Source organism: Pelodiscus sinensis, chromosome 3 (genome assembly GCF_052426305.1).
Source record: "Pelodiscus sinensis isolate ZL-2025 chromosome 3, ASM5242630v1, whole genome shotgun sequence".
Lineage (NCBI taxonomy): Eukaryota > Metazoa > Chordata > Testudines > Trionychidae > Pelodiscus > Pelodiscus sinensis.
Window position 1 is genome coordinate 91,755,121 of NC_143054.1, and position 23,836 is coordinate 91,778,956.

A 23,836-nucleotide genomic window follows, 5' to 3' on the forward strand; every position below is an offset into this window, starting at 1 on the left:
GAACAAACCTAGGGTATGTCTACACTACCCTCCTAGTTAGAACTAGGAGGGTAATGTAGGCATACCGCACTTGCAAATGAAGCCTGGGATTTGAATTTCCCGGGCTTCATTTGCATAAGCGGGGAGCCGCCATTTTTAAAACCCCGCTGGTTCGAACCTTGTGCAGCGGGGGAACGAGGTGTACCGGTAGTTCGGAATAGGAATCCTAGTCCGAACTACCTAGTTCAAGCCCCGTGTAGCCGCGCTGCACGGGGTTCGAACCAGCGGGGTTTAAAAAATGGCGGCTCCCCGCTTATGCAAATGAAGCCCGGGAAATTCAAATCCCGGGCTTCATTTGCAAGTGCGGTATGCCTACATTACCCTCCTAGTTCGAACTAGGAGGGTAGTGTAGACATAACCCTATAGTCCCTATCTTGTACATAACCCGGGGACTGCCTGTACTTTGGTGAGCTTAGCACAAGAACTCAAACATCATTTGGACATTGCAACCTTTTTTCCCCGCAGATGGAGAAAGAAGGCTATAAGCCAGGACAAGAGAGGTAACCTACATCTTTTTGAAAGCTGCAACTGGATCTTTAGGGTCTACTTGGACATCCAAACAGGAATAAAAAGATGGATTTTAGTTCCATACTTTGCCTTATACTTAGCTTGTAGACTGTCTAGGCTAGGATATGGCCTATCTTATCTCTCTGTTTGTACAATGCTGAGCACACTGGGTCATATCTGTGTCTAGGGCTCCTACATTTTACAATCCAATTACAATCTCTTTTCTGAAGCTGCCTTTCCCAGTGCTGCCTTGCAGCATCAATGTGGCAAATCCCATTCCTGGGCAGCTTCTTCATGGCACAGCATTGTGGCCCTGGGGGCATCCTGCCTTCCCTGACTACTTGCAGGCAAGAGTACTCCAAAGAACGCTCCGGCGCCGGGGTTGAACCTATGAAGCCATTATGCACAAGCTCCCCCTTCTACCCTGAACGTTCCCATTTCACCCTCATGCCAGGGCGTCAGGTTCCCGGTTTTCCCTCCTGTTACCACAGAGGGCGCAGCCCCAAACCACTCTGGGAAGTCTCCTCCCGCAGCCTCGTCCATAGCAGCCCCCGCCCCGTGCGCTGCGCTCTGCTCCTTCCCCCGCACCCCGGAAATGGACCCGCCCCGCGGCGCTTCCCTTCTCCCAGCAACGCCAGCTGCGAGGCCTCAGCCTGCCCGGGGCAGCTCCCGGGGCAACCTCCGCCAGGCTTCCGCAGCAGCCACCGCGAGCTCGTAACGGGCCAAACAAGGCCACGCCCCTGCCCGGCCCCGCCCCGCTTCGGCCTGCACGAGCCCCCGCCCACCCCGGGCTCCGCCCCCCTCCCCGGCGGCGCATGCGGGGCTGGGCGGAGGAATACTGGCAGGCGGGGGCTGTGCTGGCACCATGGCGCGCGGGCCGCTGTCGCGCTACCTGCTGCTGCTAGCGCAGGAGAACCTGGAGTTCCGGCTGCCGGTAAGAGCAGGGGGCGGGGCAGCCTCTGCTGGGCACGTGCCGCCTTCGGGCCAGGAGCTGGTGGGGGAGGGGCGCTTCTCCAGTGCAGCCTCGTGGGGGCTTGTGCGAACCTCAACCCTGGTCCGCTCCCGCCTTCGCCGCTCGCGGGGGCGGCTGCTGCCGCGAGCCTGGCTGGGGCCTGGGCCAGTCCTGTCCTAGCCTGGCATCGAGCTGGCTCCTGTGGGAGCTACAGGCTCGCTCGTCTCCTCTGTAGGTGGGTTAGGAGCGAGGCAAGCGGGTGCCACCCGGGGCGCAGGTCCCGCAAAAGCCAGCAGGGAGCTATTTCCAGAGCCGGCAGGGACCCGGGTTGCAATGGGACAGTCCCATGTTAGACATTGTAAGTTACTTTCATTGCTGGGGGAGAGGGAATTGGGTTTATTACATCTGATGACTGCAACAGGGAAGGAGGGTCCCCAAATGGCTATTTGTCCAGATGGGCAGGGGCACAAAACCTCCAATGCTCAGAGTGTCTCTAACTCTCTGGCTGCCACATACTGGTATTGATGACAGTAGCAGGATCGCTCAACATTTGCCCAGGTCTGTTCCCTCGTAAGCATGCGGCATCATCTGTTGTCGGAAGACAGGATACTGGGTTAGATGGAAAATTGGTCTGACCCAGAATGACCCTTTTTGTGTTCTAACAAAAATGGAGTGTTTACAGAATTGTAGATGAACCATTTCTGTTGGGGTTTTGTCCCCAGAGGCATAACTGGTTGCAAAAGCTGTGTAAATAGCACATAGGATTGAATTATCCTGCTGAACAGTTTTTGCAGATGCTTCATTGGTGGGTTGTAGCTATTGAGTGGCTTCTTTCTGCAACACTGTTTCCTGTCAAATTTTTATGGGTAATCTGAAATTCTCTGAAGTGGAGCTTGAGGTACAAGAATGTATAGGTTTCCAAATCTCTATAATAAAACTCTAGTTTATATTGAGTCTTCTTTAGTAGGAATGTGAATGTACAGGCAGTCCCCGAGTTACGCGGATCCGACTTATGTCGGATCCACAGTTACGAACGGGGCCGTCTCCCTGGTCTCCAGCAGACCAGGGAGAGGAAGCAAAGCGGCGGAACACACGGGCAGCGAACAGCCCAGACGTGTCTGGGCTGTCCGCTGCCCGCGTGCTCCTTGGCTTTGCTCTGCTTTGCTCCCCGTCGCCCTGGTCTGCAGACCAGGGGGACGGGGAGCAAAGCGGCGGAACACACGGGCAGCGGACAGCCCAGACGCGTCTGGGCTGTCCGCTGCCCGCGTGTTCCGCCGCTTTGCTCCCCGTCGCCCTGGTCTGCAGACCAGGGAGACGGTGAGCAAAGCAGAGCAAAGCCGCGGAGCCCGAGGGCAGCAGGACAGCCACGGCGCGTCTGGGCTGTCCCGCTGCCCCCATGCTCCGCGGCTTTGCTCCGGACTCCTGTGGTACAGCAGCTGGGGTGCTGCCGGTTGGTCCCATAGCGCCGCTCTGGGCGCTACTGGACCAACCCGGCAGCACCCCAGCTGCTCTGCCCCAGGCGTCCCCAAGTCAGCCGCTGCTGAAACTGACCAGCAGCTGACTACAGGAAGCCCCTGCCCCGGGCTTCCTGGAATCAGACGCTGATCAGTTTCTGCAGCAGCTGACTTGGGGATGCCTGGGGTTCTTAAGTTGAATCCGTATGTAAGTCAGAACTGGTGTCCAGATTCAGCCACTGTTGAAACTGATCAGTTTCAGCAGCGGCTGAATCTGGACGCCAGTTCCGACTTACATACAGATTCAACTTAAGAACAAACCTACAGTCCCTATCTTGTACGTAACCCGGGGACTGCCTGTAATGTGTTCCTGTGAACTTGGTTAACCAGTGAGCCTGGGCTCATCCGTTAACTCTCATGGTTACATACAGTCCCCCCACTCAGCACATGCCAGCTCCTATGGAGCTCCCTCCTACAGAAACGTGTGTGTGTGTGTGTGTGTGTGTGTGTGCGCGCGCGCGCGCTTGCAAGGAATTGGCTTAAAAACGCTCCCTGTAAGCACTGGCTTCCAGAGAGCCGATTGCCCCCTGCTCCCACCAACCCCCTGCCAAAAAACTGGCTCCCCGTGATTTCTTGGCTTATTTTGCTACAGTGTGGCAAGATTCTATATGATGATAGCAGGGCTACATGAGGTCTGAGGTTTGTGTTTCTGAATATTTTGGTTTAGTTCCTGTATTGTGGATCTGTCTCCTTTTTTCCCCACATAAAGCCATGTGTCCTTGTGAAAGCTTTTGGGCTGAGAGTCTATATGAGAGAGGATAGAGGGTCTCAGTACTAATGGTGGGTTGAATTATGTATTTGTACAGGTTAAAGCTCCCAAATCTGGGACTCTCTGGTCCAGCAACATTTGTGGTCCAGCACGGATGTTGCTGGACCAACTAGCCCAGGATTGGGAGCCAGCTGAAAGAGCCTGGGGTTTGCAAAGTCCCGGCTGGGCCAGCAAAGGCTAGGCAGGGAAAACCTGGCATCAGCAGGATCAGGTGGCATCTGGGAGCTTCACCCACACTGGGTAACCCCAGTGTCAGTGGGGTCAGGAGTCTGGAGAGCCCCTGCCAGTGAGGCCGGTGACTGCCAGGGAACCCCTTGGCAGCAGCAGGGCTGGGATGGCCAGGGAGCCCTGACTGGGAAACCCCCGGAGACAGTGGGGCCAGGCAGGAGCTCGGGAGCTCTGGCTAGGGAACCCCAGCAGTGGGCCAAGCAGCAGCCAGAGGGTCCTGGCCCCAGCAGGGGAACCTTAATTGAGGAGCCTCTGCCCTGACTGGGGAACCCTCGATGTCAGGGGGGTCAAGCGGCTGGAGAGCCTCTGGCAACAGGACCAGCGGGACCCTGGGAACCCAGGAAACTCTCGGTGGCAACGGGTCTGGGCTGCAGCAGCGGGACTGGTGGCGGCTGGGTGGCTTGGGGTTTGAAGACCCCGAGGAACCGCTGGAGGTAGAGGGGCTAGAGTGGCTAGGCGGCCCTGGCTGGGGAACCTCTGCGAGCTCCTGGCACAGCTGGCAGGGAGGGGAGCCTCGGCCGGGCCAATTTTAGCAGGACAGCAACAGGGCGGGGAGCCCCAGCCTTGGGAGCCTCAGGGAAAAGGAGCCATCAGCAGGGCAGCCAGCAGCGGAGCCTTGACCATCCCTGGTCCAACAAATTCCCTGGTCTGGGACGGCTCAGGTCCTGAGGGTGCCGGATCAAGGAGGTCCAACCTGTATTATTGTTTTTATGTATTTGTAGTATTATTTTAAGTACACTAAGTAGGCAAAATAGCAAAAACAGAGCAAACACATCTGTGTCATAGGGTGTAGCTACACAGGATTAAAAAATCTGTTGCTGCCTTGCATCAGCTGATTCAAGCCTGTGGGGCTCAGACTCTGGGGATGAAAAATAATTTTGTAGCTGTTCGGGCTTGGGGTGAAGGGTCACAGAGCTTGGGGTTTACCAGATCTTTTGAAAAAGCGCCCTGTTTTCAAAAGAACCGCGTCTAGACTCCGGTTTCAATTTCGAAATAGCACTTTTTTGAAAGAGCATCATTACATGATTATGCAAATGAAGCGTGGGATATTTAAATCTCGGCTTCATTTGCACTTTCAAAGTGCTTCATTTACATCCCTCTGTTGGCAGCTCTGTCTAGACGTAGCCTAATAGCACACTTGAATCTTTCTCTGGCTAGGCACATTATCTAGAATTCAATTTTAATTCTAGTGAGTGTACAACCTTGTTAAATATTAGCAAGTTTGGAAAGTGGTAAGTGTCAAAATGAAGAGCACTAGATCTTAATAAATCTATTAGGCTAATTTTAACCTAATCCCCTTGTGTATTGGAAAACTAATCAATGGCTTACTAGCAGAGGATACTTGTGAAGTTATAGTATCTTACAAAAATTAGCTCTTTTTGCAAATGGAGTAAGTAGTTATTTGCTATCCCAGTGTCAGATTTTTCTGCTATATAAAGATTAGTAATAATGGACTCTTCCTATAAATTGATGTTGGACATAAGAACTGTCATAACATTGTTGGAATTTTGTTTCTACTATAAAGTTATTGTAAATATAGTATCTGAAATAAGGCTGTCAAGTGATTAAAAAATTTAATTGCAATAATTGAGATTAATCGCGTGCTCTGCCCCTTTGAAACTCTGCAGTGGTGTTTCAAAGGGGCAGTGCTGCGGAATCCCAGAATCAGCTGGAGTCCTCAGCTGATCCCAGACTCAATGCACCTGACCCTTTGAAACGCAGCAGTTGGCGTTTCAAAGGGACAGTGCTGCACAGAGCCCTGGATCAGCTGGAGTCCCCAGCTGACCCATGCATCTCTGTTTCAAAAGGACAGCAGTGTGGGAGCCCAGGGTCAGTTGGAGTCCGGGATCAGCAGCAGCATTTCAAAGGGGCAGCGTCACGGAAACGCTTCCGATTAACAAAATTAATACATTAATTGTGCTCTGTGTTAATCGCAGGCATTAACATGCATTATTTGACAGCCCTAATCTGAAATTATGGTAGGGGAACAATACTTCTGTTTTCTAAAAAATTTTGTCTTACAATATTTTCATTGTAGGAGATAGAAGCCTTGCTCTCACTTTGTGGTGGACAATTCAGCAGTGAACAAGAAATTCGTATAAATGTAAGTTGAGTCCAAATGTTCTGTGTGTGTGTGAGAGAGAGACTTATGTATTTTCTTTGTATTATCTTTATTCATTTTAAGTGATCGCATTTCAAAGATGCTTGGAAGGACACAGCATTTTCCTAAAACTTTCAATGGTGAAATTTGTGGCAGCCTTACATTAATTTCATGGCATTTCCATGAGTGTTTGAGTGCAAGTAAAGCAAAACCTTTTGAAAATTGCATCCAGTCCATTATAAAATTTTAGGGAGCACTGTAAACATCAGTGGTCAGAACCCTGTTGATTTTGGGGGAGAATTGGAAGACCAAAAGTGGGGAGAATGAAGGACATAAGGTACTGCTGCTATATTTAGCACAGTAACAATTTCAAGCGCTCTGCAATTGTCTATAGCTTAACAATACTCCTGCTCATCTTCCCAATAGAGTTTTAAATGTTGAAAACCTGAATGACTTATCTTCTAAACAAATAATGGTATGGAGGTAGATTGGGAGATCCTCCTATAGCAGTGGTCCCCAACGTTTTGGGGCTGCCGGGCGCCTGGGGGCGGGGCCGCTCACGCGCTGCGCGTATGGGGGCAGGGCTGCTCACAGGCCATGTGACTGGGGGCGGGGCCAAGCATGCGCCGCACGCCCAAAGTCAGCACCGGCATGTGCTGTGATCCCGGGCAGGGGCTGCCCAGGTTCCGTGCGGCGCCGCCAGGGCCAGGGCCAGGGCTGGCGCGGCGCCCCCGGGGGCGGGGCGAAGGCCATCGCCAGGGCCAGGGCCAGCAAGGGTACGCGCGGTGCCCCCGGGGGTGGGGCCAAGGGCATGTGCGGGGGCTGGGGCCAGGGCCAGGGCCAGGGCACGCACTGCGCACCCGGGGGCGGGGGTCAGGGTCGGCACCGGCACGCGCGGCGCATCCGGGTCCGGGGCCGGCCATGCGCCCGGGGCTGGGACCTGCCGCGCTCCCGGGGGCGGGGCCAGCCCAGATTGCTCCGCGGGCGCATGTAAAGGGCCCGGCGGGCGCCATGGCGCCCGCGGGCACCGTGTTGGGGACCACGGTCCTATAGGATGAATAAGGGGGCACAGAGCCCCTGGCAGGACAGAGGAGAATGGGAAACAGAGTAATGAGCGGAGGAGATGCGTAAGGGCACACAGAACCCCCTTAGCAGTGGAGATTCAGGGAACCTTGTATTGGGAAGGGGGCGCACAGAGCCGTTGACATGGGCGTATGGAGGTACACACAGAGCTGCTAGACTTGAATAGACGGATAATAGGAGACCTTTGTGGGGAGAAGAGGGAAATGGGGGATGTGACACAGTATGGAGTGGCTCATGACCATGAGTGCCAGCCTCAGGGAAGATTTTCAAAAAGCAGCACAGAAACCCCAAATTGATTGTATATTTTGTAATTAGATTTCACCAACTCACTAAAAAGCACCAACACCTGAAGCACTATAACAGTCTTTTGATGGAGTCAGAAGTATTCCCCTTGAACGTTCCGGTCTATCTTGCAACCCAGACAAACTGGACTATGTGATAGAAGGTCACTCTGCACCAGAAATAACAATAGTATTCAGGTTACTTGCTGTCCCAAAGTACCAGTCACTTGGCTCAGGTCAGTCATATCAAAGACTATGTCTATAGCTAATCTTGTAATCAACTAGCTAGAGACATTTATTAATTTATAAAGGAAATCAAATATTTACAAGGTTAAAACAAGAAACATATACACAAATGAGAGAGTCTTAGATTTAAAAAGGCAAAACAAGCTTCTACAATAAGCAACACTGTGCGTCCTTTAGGGCTGACCTGTGCCATCCAGTATAAGGATCTCTTGCTTTTATTTAGGAATCTTTGTTCCTGAGAGTCCAGATACAGAGAAACTGTTTTTTTTTTAATGCTATCAGGGTTTTTTATCCATCCTCATCCCAGAATGCAAGCTGACCTGGGATAAGTTCATGCACAGGACACCCCTTCCTGGAGGGAGTGAGGAATGTAGTCAACAAGGTTTCTGTCCTTTGTTACACAATGTCTCATTTACCTTAAATGGACCATCTTGTGTTCAGGATAAGGAGCTTTTGGTGTGTTACACAATTACAGAGGTTAGTAATGCAAAAACTCAATATCACTTTATGCCATAGGCTATAGATATTACAAGTAGGATTAATACATGCAACATACTACATTAATTCCATAAATCTAAACACAGTCTTGTGACACTAATACCTGTGAGTTAGCATAGTTAAAACAGATAAGACACACTGGATTCCAACTGTGTATATGTCAATGTTCAGTGAGGTCCTTGGCATGAGGTGGCACCTGGTCTGCCAGCATCTTGGGGAAGAGGATGTACACACCTCTGGCAGAGTGGAGTTGCAAAGCATTCTTGGAATAGAGAGGATGAGAGGGTAGCACATGCAGGGAGCTTGTGGGGATGGAGACCCTGGTGGATGTAATAAGCTTGATATAGACAAGCTATGAAGTGTGTAGCTCCTTAGTTAGTACATCCTGAGGTTCAAATATAAACCCTAATACAGCATTGTATTACTATGTCTGCTTTTTACACTTTCATGTAATGTCTCAAGATACAATTGCGGGAGGGTTTGTCTCGTTTGCCATACTTGTTACTGACTAATTCTAAAAGAAATAGTGCCATCTACTGGAAGTCTTCTTTCTAAATCAGTTGAGCCATGAGAATGGCTAGCCTTTGTAATAGCAGGGTGTCCTGACTGGATTTGGGTTTTGTCACTAAATCTAACGTGTAAGTGTCTTGAAAAGTGAAAGTATTACATTTTATTCTTTGCAGTTATTTGAAGCAAATCAAGCCTTAGAAGTGGAAAGCAAGGCTAGGTAAATGTAAATACAGTTGTCAGATTACGCTTCTATAGGATTATTTGAGGAAGGATGAATAAACAAGTGAACACTCCACTATAATGCCACTTGCTACACAGTATGTATGTGTGCATTTCAGCTATTTCTTTTTAACCTCAAACTGAGTGTTAGGTCCTCATAGCTATACAGCAGTTAACATCAGCACCTGAAAAAAGGTGTTTTTTTCTTATATCTTTGTGTATTATTTTATATAGGCAATCTTAATTGCATACTGTGCTGTGATAGCCTCCTCTTAGCACTGGAATTATTCTTAATGTCTTTTATTTCAGTCTCCATTTTGGATTCTCAATATTCCTTCTGAAGACATGGCAAGAGGACTAATGAAAAGGACAGTATGTGCAAAGTAAGAGTTATAAATCATAATTTATAAGGGTAGCTATTTTGTGGCAAGTATTTTTACACTTGCAGGTGAGGTCTGTCATTGACTGGGCAAAGTCATTTTGCGTAGATTAATTCTATTACATATATTTAATTTCTTGAACTTTCCTATAAATTTAATGTGCTTGCAAAAGGGAAGTAAAAGAACAGTTTAAAATTTGTACGATTTCAACTTCAAACATTATTAATTTTATTGAATAATTACCATTCATAGTAAATTTAAATCAGAAACTCATGAAGCTTCCATTACTCTTTCTATAACTAATTCAAATTATTTTGTGGTTTGTAACAGTAAATTTTTTCTTTAAACTAAAATGACAGTTGAATAGGAGATGCAATTTTAATGTTGTTAGCAAAGTATGACTTTATTTTGCACAAACACATTCACAAACACTCTGAAAATATATAATAGATGGAGTTGCCTTCAGTGTTGAAAATTGGAACGTGTGTACATTTTTAAATGAGATATAATTGCTTGAAAATAATCCATCTTTATTTGTTAGTTTCTAGTCTTTTTAGCCTTTGCCTGTGTTCTTCATCACAGAGTACATTGCTTATTTCTTCACATTAACAATCTGAGGGCAAAGTTGTTTGGACACCATGGTTGACCCGTATCATGTGAAGTTAGTGACTCTTTTGAAGGAGAAAGGGGAGAGATTTTTTTTAATGTGTTTGGGAATATTTTTATTTTTATATCAGTTGTAGGTGACAGTAGTTACTGTGGTGATAGATAAAAGTTAAAAACTGAATTTAAAAAAGAAGTGGTAAGGAATAGCTGCTCCCTGGCTTTACTCTTCCCCTCCTGAATGATTAGTCCTCAATCTGGAGCTGTTTCCAAGAGTCATCCAGTGGCCCTTGGGAGGGGAAAGTGTTCTAGGGACCTACTTCCTTCCTTTCTTAAGAGAAGGTCATCTTGTTTTGTCTCTGCTGGTAGAATGCTGGTAGAAGCAGAGGGGAGGATACAGCCCTATATGTTTTTCCACAATTTGTGTAAGGTTGTGTCCATTATATGTCATCTTTCAGACCAGACTCAATGATAAGGGGGCTGAAAAGGAAGCCTTATGTCTTTTTGACTGCCAGTTATATCGTATATTCAGTTTCACCTATGCCATGCTATGAATTTACTTATGCAAAAGTGTCTTTATATTGAAAATATAGTTGTATTTCCGCTCGGGATATACTGTACTCTACTTCAAACAGGGTGGATTTGATTTAAATCAAGTTGATTTAAATATGATTTAAACTACTAGTCAGGAAGACTCAATTTAATCATGGTTTTCTACATAAAAGTGTGTTCTTGTGGCTTTTATAACCTTAATACATAATCTTCACAACTCAGAAATAGATGTAAGTTTCATTTTTAGAAGGTACACACTATACATTTTTAAACTGATTTATTTTGAAAAATTTTCAATTAGTTTTACAGCTATATCAGAAAATGAATGATTGGTTATTTCCTTTACCAAAGGTAATTGACGAAGATATTTATGAAGTCATTGGGAGGTGAGCTATCTCCAACTCAACAGGCTAATCATTAATATTTGGAGGACTTTCTTGCCATGCTATATTAGGAGAATAACACCAGACAGACTTTTTTTTTTTTTAACTAAAACAACAATGTTACGTATTCTGGATTTTTTTCTTCAACAGCAATCATATAATATTTTAACAAAACAAGCACATGGATTTTTTAATTTAGTTAAGCATTCAAGTTTTTTAAAATCAGGTTTGTTTTTGTTAAAATTGTTTTAACTAAAATAGTTAAATGGATTTTTTTTTAAATATATCAACAGTGTTGGCCAGGTCAACATGAGAAACTTAAATGGAACGGGTCACTGAGATCACAATTAAAAAAAAAAAACCCTATTCAAGACTTTCTTGTATAAGGGCTTGAATATATTAAAAAAGAAAACATTCAACATGGAATAGTGTGAAACACTTACTATGAAATTTGGTGTTTATTTTATAAGGTATCATTTTCTTCACTAACAGCGATCTTCTAATCATGGAATTTCCAGGTCTATATTTGAACTGTGGGGTCAGGGAAAATCTGCAGAGGAGCTGCATACATCTCTTAAGAACTACCCACTGGAGAAGATGGTATGTGTGTAAAAATCAAAGCTACTATTTTCACAGTCATACAGGATAGTATTGCAGTTTGTACTAACCAAAAGGTGTTTTTTTTTTTTAAATTTTAGGTTCCGTATCTGCAATCAGACTCAACATACAAAATATGTATTCATGCATTTAACAAAACTCTGACGCAAGAGGAGAAAATTGAAAGGATAGATGTAAGTGTGTTTTTTTTAAAAATCTTATTTTCTGCTTAATTTATTCATATGAGTACTGCAGTGTTAATGCATTTACACATGAGCTGGGATTTTCAAAAGGGTTTTCACTCTAATCTGTTTGACATTGAGTGGGCCTAACTCACTTAAAATCTATTGAAAATCCATCATTGTTACTTTTCCTAGTAGATCTCTCTCCAAATCTTTTTATGAAGAAAAACACACATGACTCTACCTATTTTACAGACAGGGATACTGAGGCACAAATGTATTACGGCCAAAATGTTCAAACTTGGATAGCTAAAGTTGGGCAATGTATTTCTGGCCACAACGCCTCTGGAAATCTGGCCACTTTCAGGTGCCTTTACTTAAGGCATTTATGTTTGAAAACTTTGACTTAAGGGTCTTGCCCAATGTGATAGGAGTTACCAGCAGAGCTGGAAATAGTCTTCTGATTCCTAGTCCTGAACCTATTTTGCTGGACCATGCTGTGTATTCATAATTAGAATAGTGTTTTAATCTAGAAGAATTGGTAAATTAATGTTAATTTTTGTCTGTTCTCATGATCTTGTAGAGAAATAGTGAATACTGTACTTATGCAAAATGTTCTGTAGTCTTTATAACCACCTGTTTTATTTAGCTTATTGAAATGTTCACTATTAATGGTGATTCTAATTTTTGTAGTGTTGGGTTGCAGTGAGGAAGTTCGGTCAAAACTCCTTCAGTTGTCACAAGGGAGTTGGAACAGGAATCCTTTCTCCTCTTCCTCTTATGGCCAGAATATTTTTTTAAATGGCTGCATGTAATATGACTGAATTTTAACACAAGATACTTAGTGTAGCCATAGTCTTTACCGAGAGCTGGTATGTTTTGTCTCGACTTGAAAAAACATTTTAGTTTAAAAATTCCATAATTAGTATTCACACTAGGTCTCTTTAGAAGTAAGAGGTGCTCATTTAATAATAAACACAATGGCTCCTGACCTATCCTCTATCCCAAACCATTCAGACTTTCTTTGTACATCAGCAAGAAGGTAAAGAGTACAAACTCAATCTTCTTTGTTTCCTTCCCATTTTTTGGTAACTTTTAATGCCTTCTTAATCAATACATTTTGCTTTTTTTGTCCTGATTTATTTAAAAATATGTCTCGGGAAGTTTAAAATTTGTTTTTCCTATTTATACAGGCTCTGGGATTTCTGCCATTTGACGGGAAAGTGAATTTAAAAAAGCCAGAACATATCTTCTGGATACTGGAAGATTATGGAATGGACCCTAACAACATTCCACAAAAACCTCTTTATTCATATTTTGGTAGATGGGTGAGTGGAAAAACTATGTTACTTCTTAATATTTAGCATAATCAGAAAAGAGTTTCTAGCATCATTATTTAATTTTGCATTTAATTTCTAAAAAAATAAAGAAAATTTAAAGTTTTAAAGAAATAAAAGTAAGATAAATTCACTGCTTGGTGTTTTTTTTTTTTAAACCATTGCTAGTTGTTTATGCCATCCTATACCGCTGGGATGGGCAGTATCTTTTGCAAGGGTTCATTCCAAGAATATTGGTTCAGTGGCAGAAGCTCTGGGCAGGGATTTAGGTTCGGGGTCTGGGAGGCAGTTTGGGTCCAGGCAGGGGTTGTTACTTGGGACTAGGAGATTGAGGTGTAGAGGGGGGTGCCAGGTGCAGGCTCTGGCTAGGAGGCACTTATCGTAGGTGGCTGCTGACGGATGGTGCAGCGGGGCACTCAGGCAGGCTGCTTGCATGCCTGGATGGCCCCACGCTGTCTAAAGTTGCTAGCTTCTGAGCTGCTAGGGCAAATGTGTCTCTGGGATAGGGGACAGCAGGTGTCTGCTTGCTGCCTGTACCCGCAAGCACCGCTCCATAACTCCCATTGACTAGTTTCTGGCCAGTGGGAGCTGTGAGGATGGTGCTAGGGATGGGGGCAGTTGCACAGAGACCCGATGTTGTTCTCCCCTCAAGGGATGTTCAGAAACACACTAACCCCAGCAGCTGACCATGGGGGTGTTTGGGGAGTGGCGTAGCCAGAGCCTAAGCAGGCAGGGAGGGTGCCTGAGTGCCCCGCTAGGCTGTGGGACATAGTGAAGGGTCATGGTGGTCCAGAGGCAAATGTTTGGTGGGCTCAATTTGGCCCATCGGCCATATTTTGCCCACGCCTGATATATAGTAGAGTGGTAGCACAGAATTCTGTGAATCTTTATTGTAAGTAAAAAAAAAAAAAAAAAAAAAAAAAAGGCAGATTAATTCATCAGTCCAAATATTTGGGGCAAGTTTCTGCAAGGCATAATATATGCTTAATAGTACTACCCTGCCTCTCTGTGCTACCCCCAGAGTAAAGAACAATGCATGCCTAAAGGCATATGGAGGGAGGTGCATGGCTAAAGCACTATTCTCTAGGGCTGTGTCTAGATTACATCCCTCTTTCGACAGAGGAATGTAAATTAGACACTTCGAAATTGCAAATGAAGCCAGGATTTAAATTTCAAAAAGGCGCTATTTGAGGTTTACAGGATCTTTCGAAAAAGGCTTCTATTTTCGAAAGAACCGCATCTAGACCGCGGTTTTATTTTCAAAATAGCACTTTTTTGAAAGAGTGCCATGATGCGAATATGCAAATGAAGCATGGGAAATTCAAATCCCGGCTTTATTTGCAAGTTCGAAGTGTCTAATTTACATCCCTCTGTCGAAAGAGGGATGTAATCTAGACGTACCCTAGCTGTTGCAGGCCCTCTGAATAACTTGCTGAAATGCTGGATCCCAATAGGGCATACCTGAGGCTGTTTTATCCCACCATAAGAAATCAAAGTATCCCCATACTTCAGTAGGTGGGATACAAAGAAAAGTAAAATTTCCCCAAAATTTATTTGCCATGGGTCCATATATCTGCAGCCTGGAACCTCAGAAGTTGTGGATTAGTATAAATCATAAGTTAATATTTGTAGAGAAGAACATTGGAATTGCTGGATTTTGGCCCCGTCAAACACTATATTTCAAGTATTGCCATGTTTTTTAAACTGGCTGGAACATAATTAATCTGATCCATGTTCAAATAAATGTCATTTGACTTGTGTTCAAACTAGGGATGTTAGCTATTGTGTAATTGAATAGTTGTGTAACTGCATGAAATTGTAGCAGTTACGCGATTATTCAATAGTCAGCCATTCTGCTCCCGGACCCACTCCCAGAGAGCCCCCACTAAGGATGTTATGGACTAGTCGACTGTCCGATAAGCAATTGCTTATCGGATAGTCGAGTCAACTAGTCAATCCTCTTCCCCCCGCAGCAATGGGAGGAGGAAGACAGGGTACTTTAAAGCAGCAGTGCCTCACGGAGCCAATACTGAGCTCTGTGCGGTGCTGCCACTTTGAAACGCGGATCCAGTGCTCATGGAGAGCCAGCTCTTCCCAGGCACTGCCTCCCACTCTCCCCCTCTCTGTCCCCTCCCCCCCCAACAACTGCCCTTGATGCCCCTAATACAGAGGCAGAAATGGGGCGGAATGGTGTAGTTGATGAGATTAACTGATCAGCCCCGGGTGATTGGTTAACCATGTGGTTGTCTGCACAATGACATCCGTAGTTCATACAGCAGTGTCTTTCACAACATCGCCATGTTTCAATCACAATGGTGTATCAATATTCTATCATGCTACCTAACTGTATTTGTATCAGTGAATCCTGGGAAATCTGAACTAGTCCCTTGGACTGCTTTAGCAAAGATAGAGCATTCAGAGGTAGAACCAGAAGTACCTAGGGAAATGTGCTCTTGGATGTCCTTGTGCAAAGACAATTAGAAGGAAGGAAGACCAGTCAACCTGTTTACACAAATTGTGATAAATGCACATGCCCCCAACCAAATAATTAAGATCTGATTGTAAGAAAATAATTGAGACAGCCTGGACTGCTAGCAACTTGATTAGCTGGCAGCTACCAAGAGTATTGTCCACATTTATCTGTAATGTAGGGAGGGCTTTGAATTGCTGTAACATCGTTAGAGGCCTGAAGTTATTGTCCCATCAGTACTGGCTTTTTTCAATATTTAAACGTAGTAGAATCAAAACTAGGCTTCTGTAGTTTGGCCAGCCAGTTTGTATTGGATCAAACTATGCTGGGAGGTAGTGAAAGAATAATGTTATCCTGTGCCTTGTTGATTCTGTCCACATTTTTAGAATCGGAATAGTTGACATTTCCATTAAAAATGTTTGCTATTTTTCAGCAAGTTCTGGTTTGAAGACAATTTGCTTTCAATAGCATTTAAACATGGCTGGAAAACTAGTGTAGATGGTACCTTAATGTAGAACTTAAAGTGGTTTATGTGCGTAGCCAGGCATTTTCATACATTAGTGTATTTGAATAGTTTTACATTTAACTTTAATTCCAATTTTTTGTATGTAACTGGGTGCTTTGCACGTGTAGGGTATGTTTGCAGTGCATCTGAGCAAGTCTCTCAGCCCATATCTACAGACTTATGTTAGTGGTGCTCATTCTAGTGCATTAAAATTAGCTGTGTAAACACTGCAGCTTGGGCTGGAGCATGGCTTTATCCCTCCCCAAGCTCACTCCCAGATGCAGTGCCTTACATGCCAGAAGCCTTACCCTCTTTCCTAAGGAGGTGCATCTGAATGGGGTCAAATAGAAGGAGGAGGGATAAGAGAATTTCAAGGACTGCCAAAGAAAGCAATCCTGGCAGTGGCTTTTGGTGATACCTGAGGGCAGAGACTTAAGGCTAGTAGGGTAATTGCTTAATGTTTTTATATATCTTTTTTGTGTTGTGTGGAAGGTTGGAGAGGGAAAGCCCTGTCAGAAGGGCCTGCAGGACTGATCAGTTTTGTGGTTGTTAGGGGAGCCTTGAAAAGGAAGGAAGAAGGTTGAAGGTGGGGGCATGTAGAATGAACTCAGGTCACAAGGGGGTGCCCCAAAGGGAGCTGACATTATTAAGGGTTAGTAATTGCAACATCCCTATAACTGGTGTATAGCCTCAACCCTGAAATCTGTCTTGATGCAGCTTTTGTCTGGGCATTTTACTAATAGCCCAACTCTTTGATAGAAAAGTCTCATTTCTGTTTTTTTCAATGGATTCAACTCAGGTGGCATGATATTCAATGAAGAATGCCTGGTTTTCTGTTTGTAATGTAGTATAATTAAAGCTGTATATTAGTCTACTTACTGTTACATCCAAGGACGTCCCATTGACTTTTTAAAAATGTTTCTACAGATTGCGGATGGGCAAAGGGAGCTTATTGAGTCATACAGTGTAAAAAGGAGACATTTTATTGGGAACACAAGCATGGATGCCTGCTTGTCTTTTATTATGGCAAATCATGGGAGAGTAAAAGCAAATGATGTCGTGTTTGATCCATTTGTTGGAACAGGTATTTTTTTCTACTGCTGAAAAAAAGTTGGAAAATTGAATATTGCTTGCTTTATGTATATTGTGTGTGTGTGTGTGTGTGTGTGTGTGTGTGTGTGTGTGTGTGTGTGTGTGTGTGTGTGTGTGTGTGTGTGTGTGTGTGAAAAGTAAGTTCTTTAATGGAGGGACTTCTTGTTTGTTTGTACAGTGCTTAGCACTGTGAAGTCCCGTTCCATGACTAGGTGCTGCTACAGTATGAATAAGAATAATTATAAAATCAGCTGCTTAGTTATGTCCCAGAGTCCTGCAAGGGAAGTGGCTATAACTTCAGGAGGACTGGGTAGATTTGCTGAAAATGTAGCCCAAAATAGCTTTTCAATTCTTTATTTACCTTGGGTAATATTTTAAAAGTCCCTTAGTCCCATTTTCAGAAGTTATTTAACTGTTGAAGATCCAAAGTGTCACTAACTTTCAATAGAATTTAGATTCCTAAATTATATGAAATTTGATATTAGACTCCTACATCATTGTAGGAACTTTTAAGAAAGATTATATATTCTTTAAGGGTGGAAATAATGAGCTCTTCCTTGTCCTGGGGAAATTAAGTAACAAAATTGTGCACTTCTTTCTGTGGCTGAGGTGGGTTATTTTCCCCCCCTCTGACAAGTCAGTAGGGGGAGCTTTTATTCCATTTATTGGATCATTTGTGAAGTACTCCTTCCTGGATCTTGTTTGAATTTGAAATGGAGAAGCCTACATTTCAGGATGTGCCACTGAAGTGCATAAAAATAGATTATGTAAAGATAATTTCATCAGTTTTTTTCAAAGGATATAGATGGAGGGCAGTGGATGTTGCTTACCTGGATTTCACTAAGCTTTGATCAGATGTGCAAAAGAACCTAGGGGAACAAGAAATGATCTAAAGGTAGCTGTGTTAGTATGGAAGAAAGGGGGAAGGTAGTGTGTGTTTAACTGGCAGAAAGGATCCAGAGAATGAATGTTAGTAGGTCCTCAAGAATTTGAGCATGGGACTGTGGGGAAGTTGTAAGACTGATTCTCTTTATTATGTGTAAATGTGACTTGGAACATATCCTGACTATAGTCCCTCAGTGTTTTCAGTTGATACAAAGCATTTGTTAGTTTCATGTTTTGTACTATAATCTAGCTCATGTGGTTACTTAGATTTTTTTTTTCAGTCCACACTATCATCTTTTCAGAAAGAACTTCTTCCTTGTTCTTGTTTTTTATCCCAATCATAGATTGCCAGTGTTTTTGGGAAGGTAAAGTGAATTCGTTTAGGCTTGTCTTCTGCTACTCTTGTCAGATTAATATAATTACAATACTTGTGTTTAAATAAAAACTAAAGTTACAAAGCAACTGTTCAGAGGGATTAATCAAGAAGGGAAACAGGTGACTCCTCTAGGGTGAGTAACCTTGTTTTTCCTAGTTCCAATTAACAATGAAAAGTGGAGAACAATTATTTTTTCTCCTCATTTTTACTTCATTTGAATTTCATTATAAATGAAATGGCATATTTAGCATACATATTTAATGCATGTTAAGAATGCATATATGGTGATGATTAGCAGTTGATGAATGTAGCTGTGTGAAACTCCTCTTCACATTACAGCTAAAGTGAAAAACTTATCTGCACAGAGAGTCAAATTGTGAACCCCTTACTCACATGGAGTTGTTGATTCTTCTGGAACTGTTGCACTCGCTAAAATGTGATGATCTGTATATCTAATCACTCATCTCTGTGAGTTGCAGGTCCAGGATTTAGTCTGTAATTACAATGTAAGGCCTTGTGCTGTTATGTTAGACTTACTGTCATGGACTTTTCCTTAGTAATAATTTAACCCAACAATGTAGTTTCTTTTGGAGATACGCTAATGTCATTCTTCCCTTCTTTTTGGAAGCTGTTCAGGGCAGGGAGGAAATACTTGAATCCCTTTTATGTACCATTCAAATGTAGTATAATTTCAAAGGTAAATAATACATAAGCTTTTCACTAAGCTACCATATCACAACACTAAAGTGAAACAAATGCTTATTTTACTTGCAACAAAAACTAAGGACACCATTGACATAGTAAAAGGAGAAAGTGTTATATACCCAGGAAAAATGCTAACCTAGTCTCCTATTCATCAAAATAGCTAAGGGAAATAAACTATCTTCATTCTGCCCATACTAATTAACAAGGCTTGACGAACGGCTGCGAAAGCCACTCGCCAGCACCGCACTGTGCATGCGCAAGACCCGCATTGTGCATGCACGTGCCACAAATGAACAGGGCACCCGGCTGAAATCTACTCACCCTGGGCGAGTAGATTCAATACTTTGTCAAGCCCTGCTAATTAACTTTAAAGGGATACTGCCAATTTAAAATCTAGCTGTAAAAAGTACAAGTATCAGTGTCAGATGCAGTACTTGAAATAATTTCTAAATCATTTTTACAGTTATACTTTCCTAATATTTTAGTTGTTCTCTCATTGCTATGTGAAGCATTCCCACAAACATGGACATTGAATTTGCCCAAATTACTGTGAAATGGACAAAGTAGACTAGAAAAACCTGAGAATAATATTTTTACCACTCTTAATATTTTACTTTAGGTAACCTTAGGGCTAAGTTGAAACAATTGAACGTTTTAAAAAAACTTAGAGACAAGTGATTTTTGAACTGGTACCATTTAATTGTCTTATAATGTTTAACATATCACTAAAAATAAGAAATAGGATTTTTTCTACTACATATCTGCCATTCCATTATCAAAGTCATTATCTTGGCTATTGCCAAGTGTTATCTCGTGAAGCTAGCTCACATTCCACAACATCAATACACTTGAATACATGGGAGTGGATGCCAGCCTTGCAGAAATGGGCATCCTTATGAGCATACCCTATGATCAGCCTACAAAGTTAAACTAAAGTACAGCGAGGAGAATAAATGGGAAAATAGTGTTGGTGCAGAGGGGCCTCATAGTAATATTATTTTTCTAACTATAACTAGAAAAGGGCAACTGCCATCTAATTGTAACCAGGAGTGGTACTTTGCTTTCAAATTTCTCATGTTCCTCAAAATAGACTCTCAGGTATGTCATGACAGCATACAGTACATTTTATATTTTTTTTTTTGCAGGTGGCCTTCTTATATCCTCAGCACATTTTGGAGCATATGTGTGTGGTACTGATATAGATTATAACACTGTCCATGGATTAGGTATGTTGTATATTTTCTTTGTGAACAATTTACTTAAATATTGGAGAGTTAGAATGATCTTTGATAGCAGGTACTAGTAGAGCCAGCTATGAAAGGAGTGTTCCTCTTCACAGTGTTTTGTGAACTATCCATGATATGCACTGACTCATTTACAAATATATTCTGATTAGGCAATATTCTGAATATTAAAGGTCACTAAGCTATAAATATGGGATTATTTTTTATTTTAATGTTTTCTAATACTATAACTAGTTTAACTGCAAATCCTACAGACATTCTGAGTGATGTTACCTGGAGTGGCAATGCCTGATATGGTTCAGTTTAGTGATAAGATTAGCAGGTAGATTTGGCTAACACTGATGCCCCAGAGCCATGGGGTCAAGCATAGTGAGGTCCTATCCAACCTTCTTAACTGTGATGGAATGGGGAGGAGTTGGACTGTGAGACGGGTGTTTTCTTTGCAGTGGGTTTAAACTTACTAATACTTTGAGCATTTTGGCTTCAATACCAGTTTGTATTGCCTCTTTTTGTTACTAAAAACTGTTTAACTTTTTTGAACTTTTTTAGAATCATAAAACTTTATTGTAGAGTGCCTAGTTATATTGACAGTGTAATTTAAAGTAGTAGAATTCAGTATTACTACTATATTCATTGGAACTTAATGTCATAACTTGTAAATATTCAAGATGACAAAGTTATCTTCTTATTAAAGTTAGATACAGATATGTTCTCTCTTCCTGTTAAAACCCATTCCATAGTGAGAAATGCCTGTTAGCCCTTGAATCTCAGGTTTTATTGAATCTTTTTTGCATTCTATGTTTAATTGGGATAAAAGATTAGTCAGTCTGCTTTTAATCCATTTGGTAATCGACCACTTCTAGTATTGGTGGCACCATCCTTTTTTGTCATGCAGTAGTTATTTTCATAGAAGCTTTCAAATCCCAGAGTTTTAACAATATTCTTACTACTCTGTAAGATGCTTATGTAGATTAAATTAGATATATGAATAGTTTTATGTGGTGTGTGTTACCATAACATAAGTGCCTTGTAAACATTAAGAAGTAAACTTTCCTCACAGTACCTCTGTTAAGCAGAGGAGGTATTCTTCCTCTCATGTGCATTTAAGGAATAACGTAACTCTGAAATAGACGATTTGAATAGAATAACTTCTGATACTTAAGCTAATCCAGACAGCAACTTTCCACAATAAGTAGAACAAGCATGGTGACGAGATTTTATTTGAGGCAGCCACTGAATCCTATAAAGTACTGTAAGATCTACTGTTGAAAAGTATTTATATGAGAGCTAGATGGTATTATCTCTCTATATATTAAAGTTTTTCCTGTGAGACGACAGAGTGATGTCATCACGTCATGCTTCGTCCCTCCTGCCTCTTCCCTCTGTCCTCCCTCCCTCTTCTCCCAGCTCAAGCCCAACAATGCTGCTTCCCCTCATCACTTGGAATTGCTATTTTAAACCAATCCCTTTCCTCTATCCCCACCTCACAGGGATTTCAATGCCAAGAAACATGGCACAGTACCTGGCAGACCCCACATTGCAGCCATGACAGCCCAGGGGCGAGGGAGAAGTGTACGATGCTCAGGATAACAACCTGGGGACAGGCACTAGGAGTGGGGCTCCCAGCCAGGTTTATGTGCCAGCAGTAGGTCTTTGGGGGCTCCACTGCTGCCAGGCTATTTGGGAGCCGGAGCATGGTGCACTGACTGACCCGGTGCACTGACTTATCTGCTTCTTTGCTTTCGCTCCCAGCAGGTGAGCGGCCAGCCCTGGGTGCTGGGGCAGGGAGCAGCACAGGTGGGGACCTTACAGGGGAGAGGTCAGGACAGGGGCCTCCTGTGCTGCTGCTTTCCCTACCTCAGCAGGCTGCAGTGCCCTGGAGTGCTGCGTGCACATGGCACTTCCTGTGCTTCACTGTATCCCATGTGGGGCGGGCAGGCACTCCTGCGCCTCTCTGGCCTCTGGGCTTGGTGTGCATTGCAGCTGGGAGTAGGGAGGTCAGGGTTGTGGGAGGAGGGAGAAAAAGGGCCTGGCGAGGAGGAAGGGAGAAGGGACCGTGAGTCACGTGGGAGGGGGAGAGAGAAGAGGTCCAGGCTGGTGGAATAGGGCATGGGGGAGGAAAAAGAAGGGGGAGCCTGGGCTGGAGCGACAGTGGTGGAGGGGAAAAAGGGCCCGGACTGGCAGGAGAAGGAGGGAGAACGGACCCAGGCTGGAGAGGGGGGTGGAAGAGAGAAGGGACCCGGGCTGGTGTGGCCATAGCCCAGCCCTCCCTGGTGGGGGAGGGGGAGTTGGGGTTGCCTACCCCCCACGAGGGGAGGGTTGGTGAGCATAGCAAGCAGGGGGCACAGCCCCCTAATTAGTCTCTAAAATAAATAATGGAAAAACAGACCACTTTGTCCACATCTAATTTGCTTTAGATAATTGGTTTTTAACCTTTTTATTCATTTGTGGACCCCTTTGGAAATCTTAGTCCTAGTCTAAGAAACCTCAGGGGTCTGTGGACCACAGTAGAAAACTGCTGCCTTAGATTATGCCTTTTTTATTTGATTGCAGGCAAGGCTAGCAGAAAGAACCAGAAGTGGAGAGGACCAGATGAGAATATCAGAGCTAACCTTCGTCAGTATGGTTTAGAGAAGTACTACCTTGATGCACTAGTTTCTGATGCATCAAAACCTATATGGAGAAAAGGAATGCTTTTTGATAAAATTATTACAGATCGTAAGTTGATTAATGTCCTAAATATATATGATTCATAAGAGTCTAACTGTGGTATTCAAAATATATTGTATGTACTGGCTTGGCATACAAACCTGAGACTGATGTAAGCTCAGGTTCATCAGATCTTTGTCTAACTGAAGGATGTGGGCCAGAAGCACATGGGACAACACAAAAAGCCAGAATGTAATATTTTTATGTTGAGTCCGACCTTACTACACAAGCAGTTCCACTGACTTATTTTGTAAGGTGCAGTTTGGTACATATAAAGGCATTGGAACCTGGCTCATAATTTGTGTAAAACTGAGAAGATTGTCTTGACATAAAGTGTGGCTAACGGAGACCACGAGTCAGCTAATGGAGTATGCTGGAATCTGAGATGTCTACATTAGAAATTATTAACATCATAGACAGCATTGTAGAAATGGGAGCTGCATTTTGACCACTTCTACATTTAACTACGCTATGTTAAATCCCTAATGAAATATGGACCATTGTATTAAAACATTATGTATGTAACTATAATATTTTGTGTTTTGTTTTTGTTAATACTCTTTCAGTGGAGAAAAGTTATATTTCTGAATGGGAACCAGTCTTATTGTCTCCTATATCTTTTCTGAGTCATGCTTCTTTCTGGAGTGACTTAATCTGCATTAGGGGAGGTTTCTGTTCAATTTTTAAGTTGTATTTCACAGGTTTTGGGTCCAGATTCACTACTGAAGTCTTTGGAAAGGATCTGACTGACTTCATTATGCCTTCAGTTAAGGCCCTGACATGCTCATTGAAACTATTTCAAGCAAACTAGTGTATCTCTGTACACTTTGATTACCAGCAGTATTAAAGATATGAAAGGTTTCCGCTTC

General features: G+C 43.4%; 1 protein-coding gene across 6 annotated transcripts in view; it reads left to right on the forward strand.

The window, feature by feature from the left end:
- Nucleotides 1-1,324: 1,324 nt before the first annotated feature.
- Nucleotides 1,325-23,836, forward strand: part of TRMT11 (tRNA methyltransferase 11) — a 51,601-nt gene continuing 29,089 nt past the window's right edge. For 2 of the 6 annotated variants that reach the window (XM_025179656.3, XM_075924115.2), the window contains exons 1-9: nucleotides 1,325-1,480; nucleotides 6,048-6,113; nucleotides 9,257-9,330; nucleotides 11,384-11,465; nucleotides 11,564-11,656; nucleotides 12,838-12,972; nucleotides 16,884-17,040; nucleotides 20,160-20,240; nucleotides 22,812-22,976. In XM_025179656.3, the coding sequence (XP_025035441.2) occupies nucleotides 1,412-1,480; nucleotides 6,048-6,113; nucleotides 9,257-9,330; nucleotides 11,384-11,465; nucleotides 11,564-11,656; nucleotides 12,838-12,972; nucleotides 16,884-17,040; nucleotides 20,160-20,240; nucleotides 22,812-22,976 (922 nt within the window). In that variant the 5' untranslated portion in view covers nucleotides 1,325-1,411. Of the gene's footprint in view, nucleotides 1,481-1,560; nucleotides 1,857-6,042; nucleotides 6,114-9,256; nucleotides 9,331-10,833; nucleotides 10,869-11,357; nucleotides 11,466-11,563; nucleotides 11,657-12,837; nucleotides 12,973-16,883; nucleotides 17,041-20,159; nucleotides 20,241-22,811; nucleotides 22,977-23,836 lie in introns of those variants that run through there. The other 4 variants (XM_014581727.3, XM_075924114.2, XM_014581728.4 and 1 more) reach the window with 4 other exon arrangements.